Below are 14,854 nucleotides of genomic sequence, written 5' to 3'. Positions count from 1 at the left end.
AGGAAATAAGCGTGTGTGCGCGTGCGTGTGCATGTGCGCATCCATGCAGTAAGTTATACACATTAATATTTATTTTGTTATATATCTACATATAGTGAAACCGCAGCAATACCATCAATTCTAGTAACTGCACAGGATTCATTCTACTTTCCTCCCTTTCTGTGTTGGAAACTCTTCTCTGAAAGGGAGAAACCTGGCTCCTGTTAGTGACTGTTTAATAACTTGCCCTTAGGTAGCCACCCTCCCATTTTCGCTGTCGTTCCTCTCCCACATGGACACCGCCCGTCGCCTGCACAGCTTCTGGCACGCAGAACCAGCCTGCCCTCGGCAGGGATAACTTCTCACCCTGCTTGACCTGTGACCTCCCCCACCCCTGCACCCAGTGCCGCTGGCCCAGAGCAGGGACATCTTCCCCTTGGCTCTAACACGTGGTGCCCCAACATGGATGCCCTCCCGAGCTCGCCGGGTGCCCCCATGCCAGGCCATCGCGCCTGCTCCCACCCTCTTCCCTGCCGGCCAACCCTGGGAACAGGCACACGTTGTTGTCAGTTACATCTGGAACTCTGGATTTATATTATGCTTTTACTGCTGATGAAAATATGTCCTATGGAAAATCGTCATAACCATCTATGGTGATGAGGAAATTGCTATTTATAAATTAGGTGTCTGGACTCAACTTCTGATATTCGGCAGTCTCCTAGGGTGAGGGTTTAATGCAGAAATTAATCTGAATTATGCAAAATTTTTGCTTTTAGCTAGAAGAGGGATGGTATAATTTCTTTCTTACCAATTATTTATGAGACATAGGCATTATCCAGAGTATAGCCCTTAATTCCTATCATTTCAGTTTTGGTTTGATTCATAAATAATGGCAAAGTAATTTTCATGTTAGTTTTGGGCTTATTCAAGGATAGGCAGCTAGTGATTTTATTTTTTTAGCACTTCCTTTGGACTTGTCCTCTATTTTTTTTTTAAACCCCCCCACCAAAAAAATGTTGAATCCTGCTTCAAATAAGACCAAAGATGTTATATATGATTAATATATTCCACTGGATGCTTTCGCTGGTCTTCAGTGAGTGAGATTCTGGAATGTCATCGTTTCTGATGAATTTCACTTACTGATTCCCTAAGTGTTCATTCGGAGGTAGGAGCAGGGTCTATTTCTTTAAAGGGAGAAACTGTGCTCCTGCCCGAGAGAGCTATGGCTTCCAGGGCCAACTTGAGCATTGATGGACTTTGCGCATTGGATATGTCACATTGCCCTTAAGGTTCCTAAGTGGGGCTTGTGCTTCCCCTGGCTCATTTCTGTTTCTGAAAAGCATTGGCACTGGTTTTACTGAAATCCAGAAGGCAAGAGAGAAGAGAAGAGGCACTTGTGGCACCTTGTTCTTCTCCTGGAGAGCTGGACTCTGCTTGGGGAATGGGAAGGGCCCGGCTGCTCCCCTGTTCAGCACAGGTCTCAGTGTTGCTCAGAAGCTGGGGGATTTCCCAGCTCTGATGGCTCCCTATTCCCCCCTGTAAGCTGGACCCTACCGCCAGCCCCCAAGAGGCTCCTTTGTGGTGGGCGGCAGGCTGTGGGGTGGCTTTCCCGGGGGTCACCCCCACCCTCATGCGGGGTTGGGGGTGTCAGTGGTGCTGCCACAGGCAAACAAGTGTCTCCTTTCCTCTGCTAATGTGGAAAGAGAGGTAAATGATCGCAGATGTGGTTTGTTTTAACTGACATACTGTGAATGGGAGGTGCAAGGGGAATATTGAGAAGACACTTTGTATATTTTCTTTTTAAAAGAACGTAAGGGGCAAGAGATTATGGACAATGTGTTACATGCCAATAAGTCCATTAAATAAGATTCTAAGAAAGAATTATGGAGAGGATCTAGACAAAATATGTAAAAGCATAGTGTACAAATTTAGTTGATAGAAAACTCCCAAACATACCCTATGGGGGTAATTTTACATGGTGTGATTTCATTCCAAGTCTCCCCTTGTAACGTACCTCTGTTATGAACTTGGTCACAGTATAAATTGTCATTTCTTTATAGTTTAGGCATTCCTTTTGACAGCCATTGGTAATTTGTGAAATAGGTAATCGATCTTGAAAGCATAGTGCAGGGTGCTGGAGATTCTAGGGGCTTGTCATTTCTTAATCTAGTATTTCATGGTCTTAAATTCTCAGAAAGTCCCTTATTCATTATTGGTAATCATGTATCCTTTGAGTTTATGACTGTTTACCTCTTAACATATCATTCCTCATTTTAATTGTTTGACTTTTTAGGATGTTGAAAGCCAAAATAAAGCGTCAGGCCCGGAACTTCAGTCCTTGGATGAGTTCACCAGCCTGTTGGTTGTGGACGACACGCGCGTCATGGTGGACCTGCTCAAGCTCTCTGTGTGCGGCCGGGCCGGGGACAAGGGCAAGGATGTGCTTTCGGCTGTGCTGTCTGGCATGGGCGCTGCCTACCCACAGGTGAGCTGCAGGCGGGTGGGCGGGCTGATGCTGTCTCGTGCTTGAAGGGCTCCTGCTAAAGATGAGTCCCTTCTCTGTCATCTGTGCTGCAGTTGCTCCCCAGTTTGCCTTTTGATGTAATTTTGATATTTTAGAATTTTAGAATTTAGAAATTTCTAGTTTTTACGAAGTCAGATCTGCCAGTTTTTTCATTTATGGCTTCTGGATTTTGTATTATACCGAAAATATGCTACCAGCATGACATTGTTTAAAAAACTCTCTCAAGTTTCTTCTAATCATTTTTACGTTTTCATCTGTTATTATATTTACCTTTTTGAACTACCTGGGATTTATCGTGATGTAAGGGATAAAGTGAGGATTCAACTTTACTTTCTCCTAGGTGGCGAACATGTTGCCCCAACATCATTGATTGAATAAATCCATCTTTTCCCTAGTGATTTGAAGAGCACTTTTTATCATATTCTAAACTTTTATGGACTTTTTTCTATTCCATTAATCTAGTTTCTGTGCTCCAATACCACAGTATTTTAAGTATTAACTATTTAAAATAGATTTTAATATTTGGTAGTACTGGGTCCTGTGGGACTTTCTGCCATGGTGATGTTCTGTACCCGAGCCATGCAGTGTGGGAGCCACCAGCCGTATGTAGCTACTGAGTACTTGAAATGTAGCTAGTGCACCTGAGGCACTGAAGTTTTCATTTTATTTAACTTTAATTAATTTAAATTTGAACAGCCACATGTGGCTAGTCTAGGGTGTAAAGTCAGTATCATATCAATATATCTTAAAAGTAGAATTGATTAGTCCTGAAGTCCTTGGGCTTCCTTAAGGACCCTTATTTATCAGCAGCCTTGCTCTGCCTTTTCAGAACTGGCTGTGTCAGGGAGTCTGATGCCATGTGCCCTGTGCAGATGGGTCATCTGTGTTTCTCCAAGTTCCATACCACCACCAAAACCATAAAGTACTTAAGTATGGTCAAGTGGTCTTGAAATCATAGTAAATGGTTTGGTAGGTATTTTAGGGGCTTGTTAATTTCTTAATTGTATTCAGGAAGAACTAAAAGTTACAGGTTTCCTACTTTGTAGTTTTTTGAGGCAAGTTACTTGGCATAATTCTGAGAGATTAAATCAAGGTGAATTGCCATAAGCAAAATATTAATGTCTTCACAAGTTTAATGTATTTGTGTGAGGAAAGGATGGAATGAGAACATGGATTTAAAGTGATAATACCCAGCATTTCTTGTACACATTACCTGCCAGGCCTGGTTCTTGGTGCATTCTCTCAGTATGGAGCACAGACTTTCCCTTTGTTTACAGATAAGCACACTGAGGCTCTCAGAGGTCATTACTGCCTCAAAGACGCTCAGGTTGCTGGTGGGTGGGAGAAATGGTGGTGGACTCTTGAGTGCTCTGAGGACAGAACCACAGCTGTGACCGCTCTGTCACCCTCGCCTCAGAGCTTATTGGCCTCTCCTGGGGGACTGACTGGCTTTGCAGAGGAAGGTTCTGAAGCCCAGAAGAGCCCTAGTGGGCTGTGCATTAGAAGTTTGATGATGTCAGCATCTCAGATTCAAGGGGAGACAGAAACAAAGGTGGGGGTTGTCTTCAAACTTTCCTGGCCAGTGGCAAGATGCTACTCCTATGTCCTACTCTGACCTGATATTTGGGACTGTTTTAGAAAAAAAGAGAAGCTTTTGAATTTATAATGATAACATCTAAATGGCAGTGATCTTAGTTTGTCATTAATAAAGCTGTTTGCTAAGCTAATCTGTTTATTATCTAAGTATGAGGAAAAATAGATAAAAACAATCATTTATTTCTGAAACGTACAGAATAGATTCATTATTTTTCTCTAAATTAAAAATATTTGGAGGTTAATATGTTATTACCGTAACAGCATATTCTTGTTTGTTTTTAAAAATAGCAGTCAAGGAGTTTATAATCACCAGTATTGACCATTTAAATGGTGTGAATCACTAAAATTTTCAAATGAAATTGGAACATTATGGATTGTTGGGAGAATGTGGTATGGAGGCTGAGTCAAGAGACACCCCCAGTTGTCTTCATATTTGTAGCCCTCATTTCAGATGCCGTCTGCTGCTGTTCAACCTGGACGGCTTGGTCGTTCCTCTCCATTCCTGCTTCCCTCCTGCTTGGCCCCCAGTACCTTCTAGGATCTTGGTCCTTCTTATACCTTCTGCTCCTTCGCTTGATAGTTTTGTTCCTGGGGCAGAAGAAATCTTGTCTTGATGTAAAGAGAAACTGTTGTAATCACAGGCATTTCATTTCATCAGTTGCCATGTACTGGGTGTTTTGGGTGTGTCAGGCACCTCCTGGCTGCTACCTCTGCGAGCTCTGTGCTGTCTTGATTTTCTAGGTGAGGAAACTGAGCCCTAATTTGAACTAGATTTCTCAAACTCCCAAGGCCTCCACTCTGCCCCCGTCCCTATGGAAAGATCTGAATTGGGCGGGCATCCTGACGTCCTTCTGCTTTGTACCCCGCTTCCTCCTGCAGGTGGCAGATATGTTGTTGGAGCTCTGTGTCACCGAGTTGGAGGATGTAGCCACAGACTCACAGAGTGGCCGCCTGTCCTCTCAGCCCGTGGTGGTGGAGAGTAGCCATCCCTACACTGATGACACTTCCTCCAGCGGTACAGTGAAGATACCAGGTACTCAGGGCTGGCCCCAGGGAGGAAATGGGGCATCCCTGCCTGTAGAACAGCTTCATTTCTGCAATTGCGTCAGTAGAAGCAGCTGTCATTGTTTTATAGAAAAGAAGCTACGGAATTGCTTTAGAATCACTTTTCCCACCTTTGCTAGAAAAACGACCCCCCCCTGAAATAAAGCATGATAAAGTAAACCACGCAAAGTAAATGTTTAGCTTAATGCTTATTAGATGGATGCCTTAGTCACCAAAACTCAGGTCTAGAGTTTTTGTGCCTGTCCACAGAAGCCCTCCTTGTGTCCTCCCCCGAAGTAACACTGTCCTGACTTGTGTTTCTGGACAGTTTCTATTACCCAAGCACGCACTGTCATCTTACCTCTCTTAACTAATAATTTCCATCTTTTAAGTTTCTTTTGACCGACAGTTTTTTCCTTTTTTCTCAACAATTCACCTGTGGAGGAACCTGGGCCTTTGACCTGCACACTCCTGCTGCACTTCCACCTGCTCCCCAGCCCCGTCTTTCTGCAGATTTCCCCTGATTCAGAGGCCCAATTAGTTCAGCCTTTGGCGAGACCATTGGTATTTGTGATCCAGCATCTGGAAGCACCTGCTATCTGCTTGTCTCTCCTTTCGTGATGGCAGCCGCTACTGATGCTCATTGCCTGAGGCCGTTAAATCCATTAGAGGTTGCAAAATGGTGCTATTCTAATCGTTCCATTGCTTTCTTATTTATTTGCTAGAATACTCTATATAGGGACATGTCCTCTCCTTTGGTTGGTTGGTTGCGTAAGAAAGGCAGGATAAAAGCTTGACTCTTTTCTTCTGTTTACATTTTCAAGAGAATGAACTGGTTACCTATCATTCTTTGAAGGTGACCAGTTCTTTTTTCTTTCTTTTCTTGGCTGCACCTCGCAGCTCATGGGATCTTAGTTCCCCTACCAGGGATTGAACGCAGGCTCACGGCAGTGAAATCGCCAAGTCCTAACCACTGGACAGCCAGGGAATTACCTATTTTTTCTTTTATGTCATTTTGAACTCATGGTTTTCAACATATATGATGGGCTTTAATCCATTGTGACTATTATCCTACGGAAGCTCAGATTATCCCATCTCTAGACATCAGGAACCTCTTCAGTTTGGCTCTTGTAGTGACTCCCATATAGTCTGATATGACAGGATGCTTTAGGCTTGTCATGTAGTTTCTTCCCTCCACCTGGAATCTGCCCTGGTATCTTTTAGTGGAGATAGCATTTCAGATCACTGGGCTATCATTGTTTCTAGATTTTTTCAGTGGACAGAGATAGGATGAATGAGTGGACAGTCAGACAGACTGACTGACTGACTTTCTTTTGAGTTCATAATGATATGATAGAGCCAAATTCAGAACTACAAGGTTTCTACTTTTAACCTCTTCTGTTATGTCAGTGTTTCTTTTGTTCCATACCCAAAATCCTGGTTCTAAGACACGGGATGATAGAATTAGAATATCTCATAATTACTTATTTGCTTTATCCCACACTACATGCACAAAAGACTAAGGATACAATTCTAATACTACCAAAAATGCACATAGTTACTGAAAATATTTAACAAAATTTTTTTCTTGCTCTCTTCATTGTTGTAACTTTATTTAAATGATTATACTGTATATCCCAGAGCATAATAGCTGTTACATACTCTACTTCCTTCCTTTTAATTTGCATTTAGTTTTAGTTGTCTCCTTCCTTATTGTGATTGTCTGAAGCTCATTCTCTCATCAGTTCCTCATCAGGGCTCAGAGGACAGCAGCCCCGACTGAGGTCAGCTTGTTCTAAGAGTTTGTGCCCAAATTTGAAAGTTAGCTTTTTTGGATAGCATGTTTTTCTCCTGTGAAAGTGGGAAAATACTAATCTTTTCCCCCGCCCCTTATAAATTGTGTTTTCTTTCCATTATTTTACTAGAATATGTTTTCATATCGGTTGTTACAAGGCGATATTCTCAGATAAGGGGTTGTGCCCCTTTAAAGTGTAGTTTCAGGTCTTGTCTTTCAAGACAGTTTTTTTGCATTACAGTTTGTAGTATTTGTTTGTATCCTAGCTTCAGTTTTCTTTTTCATGGATATGTGGTCATTTTCTTGTGTTGGATGCCGTGTAGAGCCAGGGGTGGGGGTGGGGTCCCCCGGGCTGAGGCCTGTTAGGAACTGCGCACAGCAGGTGAGCGGTGGGTGAGCAAGCGAAACTTCATCTGCTGGGAACCATCACCCCCAACCCTGGCCATGGAAGAATTGTCTTCCACGAAACCTGTCCCTGGTGCAAAAAGGTTGGGGACCGCTGTTTTAGAGTCAGTGTTGGCTACTCCCTCTCAAGTGCTTCTTTTTTCTTTTTTTTTAAACAGTTTTGGAGGAACAGTTTAATTAATTAATTTATGTCTGCGTTGGGTCTTCGTTGCTGCGCGTGGGCTTTCTCTAGTCGTGGTGAGCGGGGGCGCTGCTCTTCGTTGCGGTGTACAGCCTTTTCATTATGATGGCTTCTCTTGTTGTAAAGCATGGGCTCTAGGTGGGTGGGCTTCAATAGTTGCAACACCCAGGCTCAGTAGTTGTGGCTCGCGGGCTCTAGAGTGCAGGCTCAGTAGTTGTCGTGCACGGGCTTAGTTACTCCATGGCATGTGGGATCTTCCTGGACCAGGGCTCAAACCGTGTTCCCTGCATTGGCAGGCAGATTCTTAACCACTGCACCACCAGGAAAGTCCCTCAAGTGCATTTTATCTCTTTTTCTTTTTTTCCCTTTTGTCCTTCTGTTTGTTTCAAAGCATTATTCGTTGTGTTTATTTGCTCCTGTGCTCTTTCTAGTTTAATTTTCATTTCTGAATTTTAAAAAAAAATTCTTTACCCTATTTTCTCATTTAGTGTTTTGGTTGTCCTAATTCTAATTTATGTTGTTCTTTCATATCTTGTATCATTTTCCTAATTTTTTTTAGCTTGGTTTGAAATAATAGATTATAATTTTCATGTGTTTTGTGGGTACATCTTTCTGGCTTGCTTTCATTGTCTGTAGGAAAATGTTATTCTGTTCTTATTCTCTCTTTTATAACAATAACTTTTTATTGCATTTGACCTTGATACATTTTTTAAATTAATTTTTATTGTAGTAGTTGCTTTACAGCATTGTGTTAGTTTCTACTGTACTACAAAATGGATCAGCTATACATACACATATATCCCCTCTTTCTTGGATTTCTGACCTTGATACTTTTATCCTGATCATTTTTATGTGAAACTAGTATTCTTAAACTTTTAGAATGAGATGGCATTCAGAAAAGCTTCTTTAACTTTGAGCTCTTACTCTTTCATAGAAATTTACAAAACAAAAGATAATTCTACTCAGCGGTTGCCTAAGACAAAAATCTGGTATCCCTCTTCCTCTTTTCTGCTTCTCTCTTTACTTCATAACCAGTCTACCAGCAAGTCCTATCATTTCTACTTTAAAAATATATTCCAAATTAGGTCATTTATCACCAACTCCAGATCATTCTGGGTCCAACCATCTAGTCTCACCTCGTTTATTATACTAGATGTCATATACTAGTATAATATACATGTTCTGCTTCTACTTCTCACCTTCTACTTCTCACCTACTTGTCCCCCAGAATCAACTCCTTACGTGGCATCTAGATAGATTCTCTTAAACAAGTCAGAACATACTGGTACTCTGCTTAAAACCCACCAGTACACCCCTGTAACCTTAAAATAGGCTGTAAACCCTTGATGGTGGGCTGTGCACCTTTACATGAGCCCTGTTCACCTCTCCAACAACAGTCTCTTCCTCTCTACCCTTCTCTCTCTCCTGTCCCCTCCACGTCATCTTCTTTGCTGGTCCTTAAATATGTTTTTCTCCTGTGAAAGTGGGAAAATGATAATCTATTTTACCCCCTTATAAATTGTGCTTTCTTTCTGTAATTTTACTAGAATATGTTTTCATATTGGTTGTTATAGGCGATATTCTCAGATAAGGGGTTGCGCCCCTTTAAAATGTAGTTTCAGGTCTTGTCGTTCAAGACAGTTTTTTTGCATTATAGTTTGTAGTATTTCTTTGCATCCTTGCTTCGGTTTTCTTTTTCATGGGTATGAAAAGGCAGGTGGCAAGTACAAAGCAAGACAAATGGCCTAAACCTGGAACATATTTAAGGACCATCCTTAAGTCTTTGCCTATTGATTGAGGTACTTAGGCCATTCATATCTAATGTAATTATAGATGTGGTTGGATTTACATCTGGATTAGGAAGACAGTTAGTTATAGACAATGTGGTTGGATTTACATCTGCCATTTTGCTGTGTGTGTTCTCTGTGTCTTGTGTCCTTTTTTGTTCCTCCTTCAGTGCTTGGTTTTATATTAAACAAAATTTTCTTTAGTGTACCATTTAAATTCCTCTGTTGATTTTAAACCACTTTTATTGGTGTTTGCTCTGAGGATTAAAATACATAATTTATCACAGTCTACGTCAGGTTAATATTTTAGTTCTGGTAAAATGCAGCAACTTTGCTTCATTATAGTTCTATTTCCTCTTCCTTCATTTTTGCTGTTATTGTTGTATATACTGTATCTGTATATGTTGCAGACCTGTACAACATATTTGTAACTATATGTATTACAAATATATGTATGTGATTTAATAATTATCGCATTGTGCCAGGGATTGGCCAACTTTCATATGTCACAAAATATTATTTTGAATTTTTTCCAACTATTAAAAAATGTACAGACTGTTCTCAGCTCACAGGTATGTAAAAATGGTGAGTGGGACAAATTTCTCCAGTGGAATATATAGTTTCCTAAGCTCTTCCTTATACAGTCTTTCACCTTGTAAAAATATTAAGAAAAGGGGAAAAAAAACCTTATTTCTCAATCCATGTCTTTCCCATTTTTAGTGCTCTTTATTTCTTCCTGTGGATTCAAGTTACTATCCAGTATCATTTTATTTCAGCCTGAAATACTTTAAGTGGTTTTTCTAAATCATGTCTGCTGTCAGTGGATTCTCTCAGTATGTGTGTATTTGGAAATGTTTTTATTTTGCCTTCGCTTTTGAAGGATAGTTTTGCTGGAGATAGAATTCTTAGTTGATAGGCATTTTTCTCTCATATCACTTTAAATTTGTCATCCCACTGGCTTCTTGTGTTCATTGTTTCTCAAGAGAAGTCAGAGTTAGCTGTATTTTGTACCCCTATATGTTATGTGTCTTTTTCTCTTGCTTTCCTGATTTTCTCCTTGTCTTTAGTTTTCAACAGTTTCAGTATAATGTGTCTGGGTGGGGATCTCTTTGTGTTTTCCGACTTGGGGTTATTAATTTTTGGAACTGTGGATTAATGTTTTTCATTAGACTGGAGATTTGGGGCTATCTCTGTTCAAGTACTTTTTCTGCCCCCTTTTTGGGGGGGGTGGGATTCCCATTATGCATATGTTTGTATGCTTGATGTTGTCTCCCAGGTTTATGAGACTTTATTTATCTTCAATCTTTTTTCTTCTGTTCTCCAGTTAGAGTAATAGAAATTACACAGTCTTCAAGTTGTATAATGATTCTTTTTTTCTGCCATTTCAAATCTGCTGTTTTGTCCAGCTGGTGAATGTTTCATTTCAGTCATTGTACTTTTTCCACCCCCAGAATTCCTCTTAGTACTTTTTTCTTCGAGTCATTGTTATCATATTTTCCTTTGTGATCATGTTTTCTCTGGTTTTCTTGAACTCTTTGAACATATTTATTACAGCTGCTTTGAAGTTGTTGTCTACTCAGTTCAGCATCTGGCCATCGGGGTCAGTTTCTGTTGCCTGATTTTCTTCCTGAGTATGGCTCACACTTTTCAGTGTTTTTTCCTATCCTATTATTTTTTATTGAAAACTGGACATTTAGATTGTATTGTGTCACCTGGATTCTGACTTTTTTTTAAGATTTGTAATTGTCACTGGGTTTCTTTGGTTGTTTTGTGTGTTTGTTTTGTAACATGCCTGGAATTACTCTCTGAAATCTCTCCCCCACATCACATATCCACTGGGATCCCTGCTCACTTTTCTATTTTGATTTTTGTTTTCTAGCCTGACTTCTAGGGTTTGCTCTATGTCTGCTTGGTTTGGCGCTCAAGCCTGCTGAGTTCCCTTCTGCGGGTGGATCTCTGTGTGGGTGGGAGCAAGGAGGGCATGGAAGTCAGTGTTTTGGCAGTCTTCCCTGTACGTGTGTGTGCGCCCAGCTCTTTCCGTTTTCCTGAGTACACGTGCCTCGCATCATCCAGGCCTCGATGACGTCCTCATTGAGCCCTTCTTTGCTCTCTGACTTCCAGGATCTTCCTGTTAGAGTTCTGGCTAGTTCTCAGGTCTGGCACACCCCCCCCCAGCCACACCCCTGTCCCCGGGCCAGCAAAGATGCAAGTTTTTCTGTGTGTCCTCAGTTGCCCTCCCTACTCTCTGACTTCCAGAATCTCTGCCCGGGCACTTCCCCTGCTCTACACAGTGAGCATAAAGCCCCAGGAGGTAGAGTCCCACCCTGGTAGAGCTGTGCCCCAGCTTGCGTAGAGCAGCCCCAGGCGAGGACACCACAGGCTCTCACTCTCCCTACCCAAGTTTGGCAGGTTTTTCCATAAATAATCACTTCTCAATTTGTTGCTTGCCGTTAATTGATTTGAAGAGCCCTGGAATCACTGTTGTTTTTTTTTTATCATTTTGAGTGGTTTTATAGTTATTTTGCCACCCTCTTCCCTCCACCATAACCCAGTCCTACCCTTTACTGATTCTTTTGTAAGCTAATTTGTCCCAGAGAAGACTCTAGATCTAATGCTAAATGCTTGATGCATGTGATTTTATATGGCTTTTTAAATATGGGGGTGGGCGGGATAATAAAGCGTGGTCTCACAGCTGGGGCTGCAGCATGAAAATGTGCCCAGAAGTGAGACCACAAAACCAGTTGGCCAAGTGAGAATGTCTTCTGGCGTTTCCATCACAGGTGAATTCTTTTGTGGGAGGCAGGGTGGGAGAGAGGGGTGCTCAGTCTTAGGTTCTTATTTTTTGAGGTTAGTTCTTCCTGAGTTTTGCTTTTCATTAGCTGTTACACATCATTTTAGTCTCACTGCTTCTGTGTGGCTTTTGGCCTTGTCTGTGGTATGTTGAGTGGGAGTTGTTACTTTGTGTTTTGTGCTCGCTTGTCCTCCAGGCGCAGAAGGACTCAGGGTGGAGTTTGACCGGCAGTGCTCCACAGAGAGGCGCCACGACCCTCTCACAGTCATGGACGGCGTCAACAGGATTGTCTCCGTGCGGTCAGGTGGGAAGCCAGTTGAGCTTGCTTTGTAGAATGGAACCATTAGCATTACTAAACAGAACATTACTACTGCTTCGTTCTCATGTAAGACTTAAGGAAGGACCATAAGTGATCCAGCTGCAAAATACAGTAGGTTTTATCTGCCTCTTCCCAGTACTTTCAGTAAGATAATTATTCAAGTGATGTTTGCCCCTAACCACTGATGGGTGGGATTACTGGGAGACTAGTGTGAGCATGGGTCCTTGTTGGGAGCACAGGCCGCCTGGGGCCCAGTCTCAGCCAGACAGTAGAGACGGTGCTGTAAGGTGTGTGGTAGTGCTGGGCTCGTGCCAGGTAAATGTTGACATACTACAAGGCTTTAAAGGCTTTTGGGTTTTAATTGATTGCAGTGAGGACTTGGGTTGCACACGGAGGAAGTGTTCTGTGCGTGTGGTGGACAGCACTGGAGTGGGTGAGAGGTGTCTCCTTTGCGCCTCTCTCTGCTCTGCTGATGTGCTTCAGGAGGTTGAGTGACCTCATGCTCAACGTGAGGCTGAGCAAGAGCGAATCACTCTGTCTAGGGGCTTGTTAACATGCTCTTCACTGGGCTTTTTAGAATCATCAGTGCGGGGGTGTGTGCGTGCGTGTGTGCGTGTGTGCACACATAGATCTCTTCAGACTTCTTTATCCTTCACCTGGAGCAAGGGTCAGCAGACGTTTCCTGACATAACTACTCCCCTCTGCCTTTGTAGTGAAGGCAGCCACAGACCGAACGTAAACGATGGGCCTGGCTGTGACCCAGTAGAATTTTACTCACAAAACGTTACTTCGGATGAAGTGGTGTCACAGATGAGCGTGGATTTTTTTCTGGCAGTTTGACAAATGTCGATATAGTTTTCAGTAGTGTTGTGAGATGTTCCCCCCCGGTTTCTATGCTTCCAACAAGATTCCCTCCAGGCTGCCGCCACGCCGCTGACCGATGACGCTTCGAAGTAGAAGCCTGGCTGGGGTAGCACGCCACACGCCTGTCTCTCTAGCTCCTCTCCGTGGCACCCCAGGCCCCGGGCTCTGGCTGGGCTGCTCCACTCTCCCTTGAGGGTGGCTCTTCCTTGCTGAGCTGCCCCTGTGCCGCAGGGGCGCCCCCTGTGCCTTTGAACATTTGCACCCTCTTTGGGAAAGACCGGGGCTTTTCTGTTTTGTTGCCTGGGTAACAGCCATTATATCAGACCTTCCCCAAGAGACCTCCCTGCGGCCCCGACCCTGGGTGTGAGCATGGGCTGTCTCTGCGGGCCTCTCACACAGCATCGTGGTTGTGTGTGAGTGTCTCTGTTGGAGCAGTGTCTGCCTGCCCTCCACTTCTCAACTGCTTGCTACAGTGTGAGTCGAAGGGCATGGTATGAACGCACGTGGGGAGTGGGCTGGAGGAGCCAGCTATTCTTCAGACGTGGCATGAATGACTTTGCTTTGTATCTAAAGAAGTTGTTGTTGATCTGATGACGGGTGAACCCAACCCCAGTGTGCTTCTGTCCTCCAGGCCGGGAGTGGTCTGACTGGTCCAGCGAGCTGCGCATCCCGGGGGATGAGTTGAAGTGGAAGTTCATCAGTGACGGGTCTGTGAATGGATGGGGCTGGCGCTTCACAGTCTACCCCATCATGCCAGCTGCAGGTGAGGAGGAGGCTTATGGCCACCAAGGCTTGATGACCCACGCGAGGGAAACACACATGTCGTGTTCATTTAGTACTTTGTGGTCCACCTTCTCCTGTGGTGTTGGGAGACAGCACTGCCCAAGGCCCCGCCATGGCAAAGATCAGAATTGCAGTGAACTGCTTCAGCTGTCTGCCTGTTGGGCGTTAGCCTTCCATCCTCACCCAAAGTTTCCCAGCTGTTGCTGGTTGCAGTTCTTAAGCCATTTGATTTTTCAGGTAAAATGTCAGTGTACAGAACGTAGTTATGTGCGAGACAGTGGCAGCACCCCGGGCGCCCCTCTAACCGTGGCATCCAGGGGGATGGGGCCCACTCATTGTTGGTTGAATCTGTCCAAGTCTCCTTATGGGGTAGCTCTCGCCCTGTCCAGCAAGGGGACATTTATAGTGCTCTTTTTTCAGGCCCTAAAGACCTCCTTTCTGATCGCTGTGTCCTCTCCTGTCCGTCCATGGACTTAGTAACCTGTCTGTTGGACTTCCGGCTCAACCTTGCCTCAAACAGAAGCATCATCCCCCGCCTTGCAGCCTCTCTGGCAGCGTGCGCACAGCTGAGTGCCTTAGGTAAATGGCACCTCCGTTGTCAGGTCTGTCTCACTCCATGAGAAAAATAGTCGTCCTCTGACATTTTCTGCCTTCTCATTTCAGCTGCCAGTCACAGAATGTGGGCCCTTCAGAGATTAAGGAAGCTTCTTACAACTGAATTTGGGCAATCAATTAACATAAACAGGCTACTTGGAGATGATGGGGAAACAAGAGCTTTGGTACGAA

The 14,854-nt window shown here is 43.4% G+C and overlaps 1 protein-coding gene across 6 annotated transcripts in view; it reads left to right on the top strand.

Annotated features, from left to right (window-relative positions):
* Positions 1 to 14,854, top strand: part of HERC2 (HECT and RLD domain containing E3 ubiquitin protein ligase 2) — a 228,790-nt gene that overhangs the window by 178,931 nt on the left and 35,005 nt on the right. For 5 of the 6 annotated variants that reach the window (XM_024747286.1, XM_024747281.1, XM_024747285.1 and 2 more), the window contains 6 exons: positions 2,273 to 2,464; positions 4,979 to 5,132; positions 12,299 to 12,406; positions 13,917 to 14,048; positions 14,489 to 14,647; positions 14,732 to 14,847. In XM_024747286.1, the coding sequence (XP_024603054.1) occupies positions 2,273 to 2,464; positions 4,979 to 5,132; positions 12,299 to 12,406; positions 13,917 to 14,048; positions 14,489 to 14,647; positions 14,732 to 14,847 (861 nt within the window). The remainder of the gene's footprint in view (positions 1 to 2,272; positions 2,465 to 4,978; positions 5,133 to 12,298; positions 12,407 to 13,916; positions 14,049 to 14,488; positions 14,648 to 14,731; positions 14,848 to 14,854) is intronic. The other variant, XM_024747284.1, reaches the window with a different exon arrangement.

Source organism: Neophocaena asiaeorientalis, unplaced genomic scaffold (genome assembly GCF_003031525.2).
Source record: "Neophocaena asiaeorientalis asiaeorientalis breed wild unplaced genomic scaffold, Neophocaena_asiaeorientalis_V1.1 scaffold236, whole genome shotgun sequence".
Classification (NCBI taxonomy): Eukaryota; Metazoa; Chordata; class Mammalia; order Artiodactyla; family Phocoenidae; genus Neophocaena; species Neophocaena asiaeorientalis.
The sequence above is the reverse complement of the archived record's forward strand: the minus strand, read 5'-3'. Positions and strand labels throughout refer to the sequence as shown.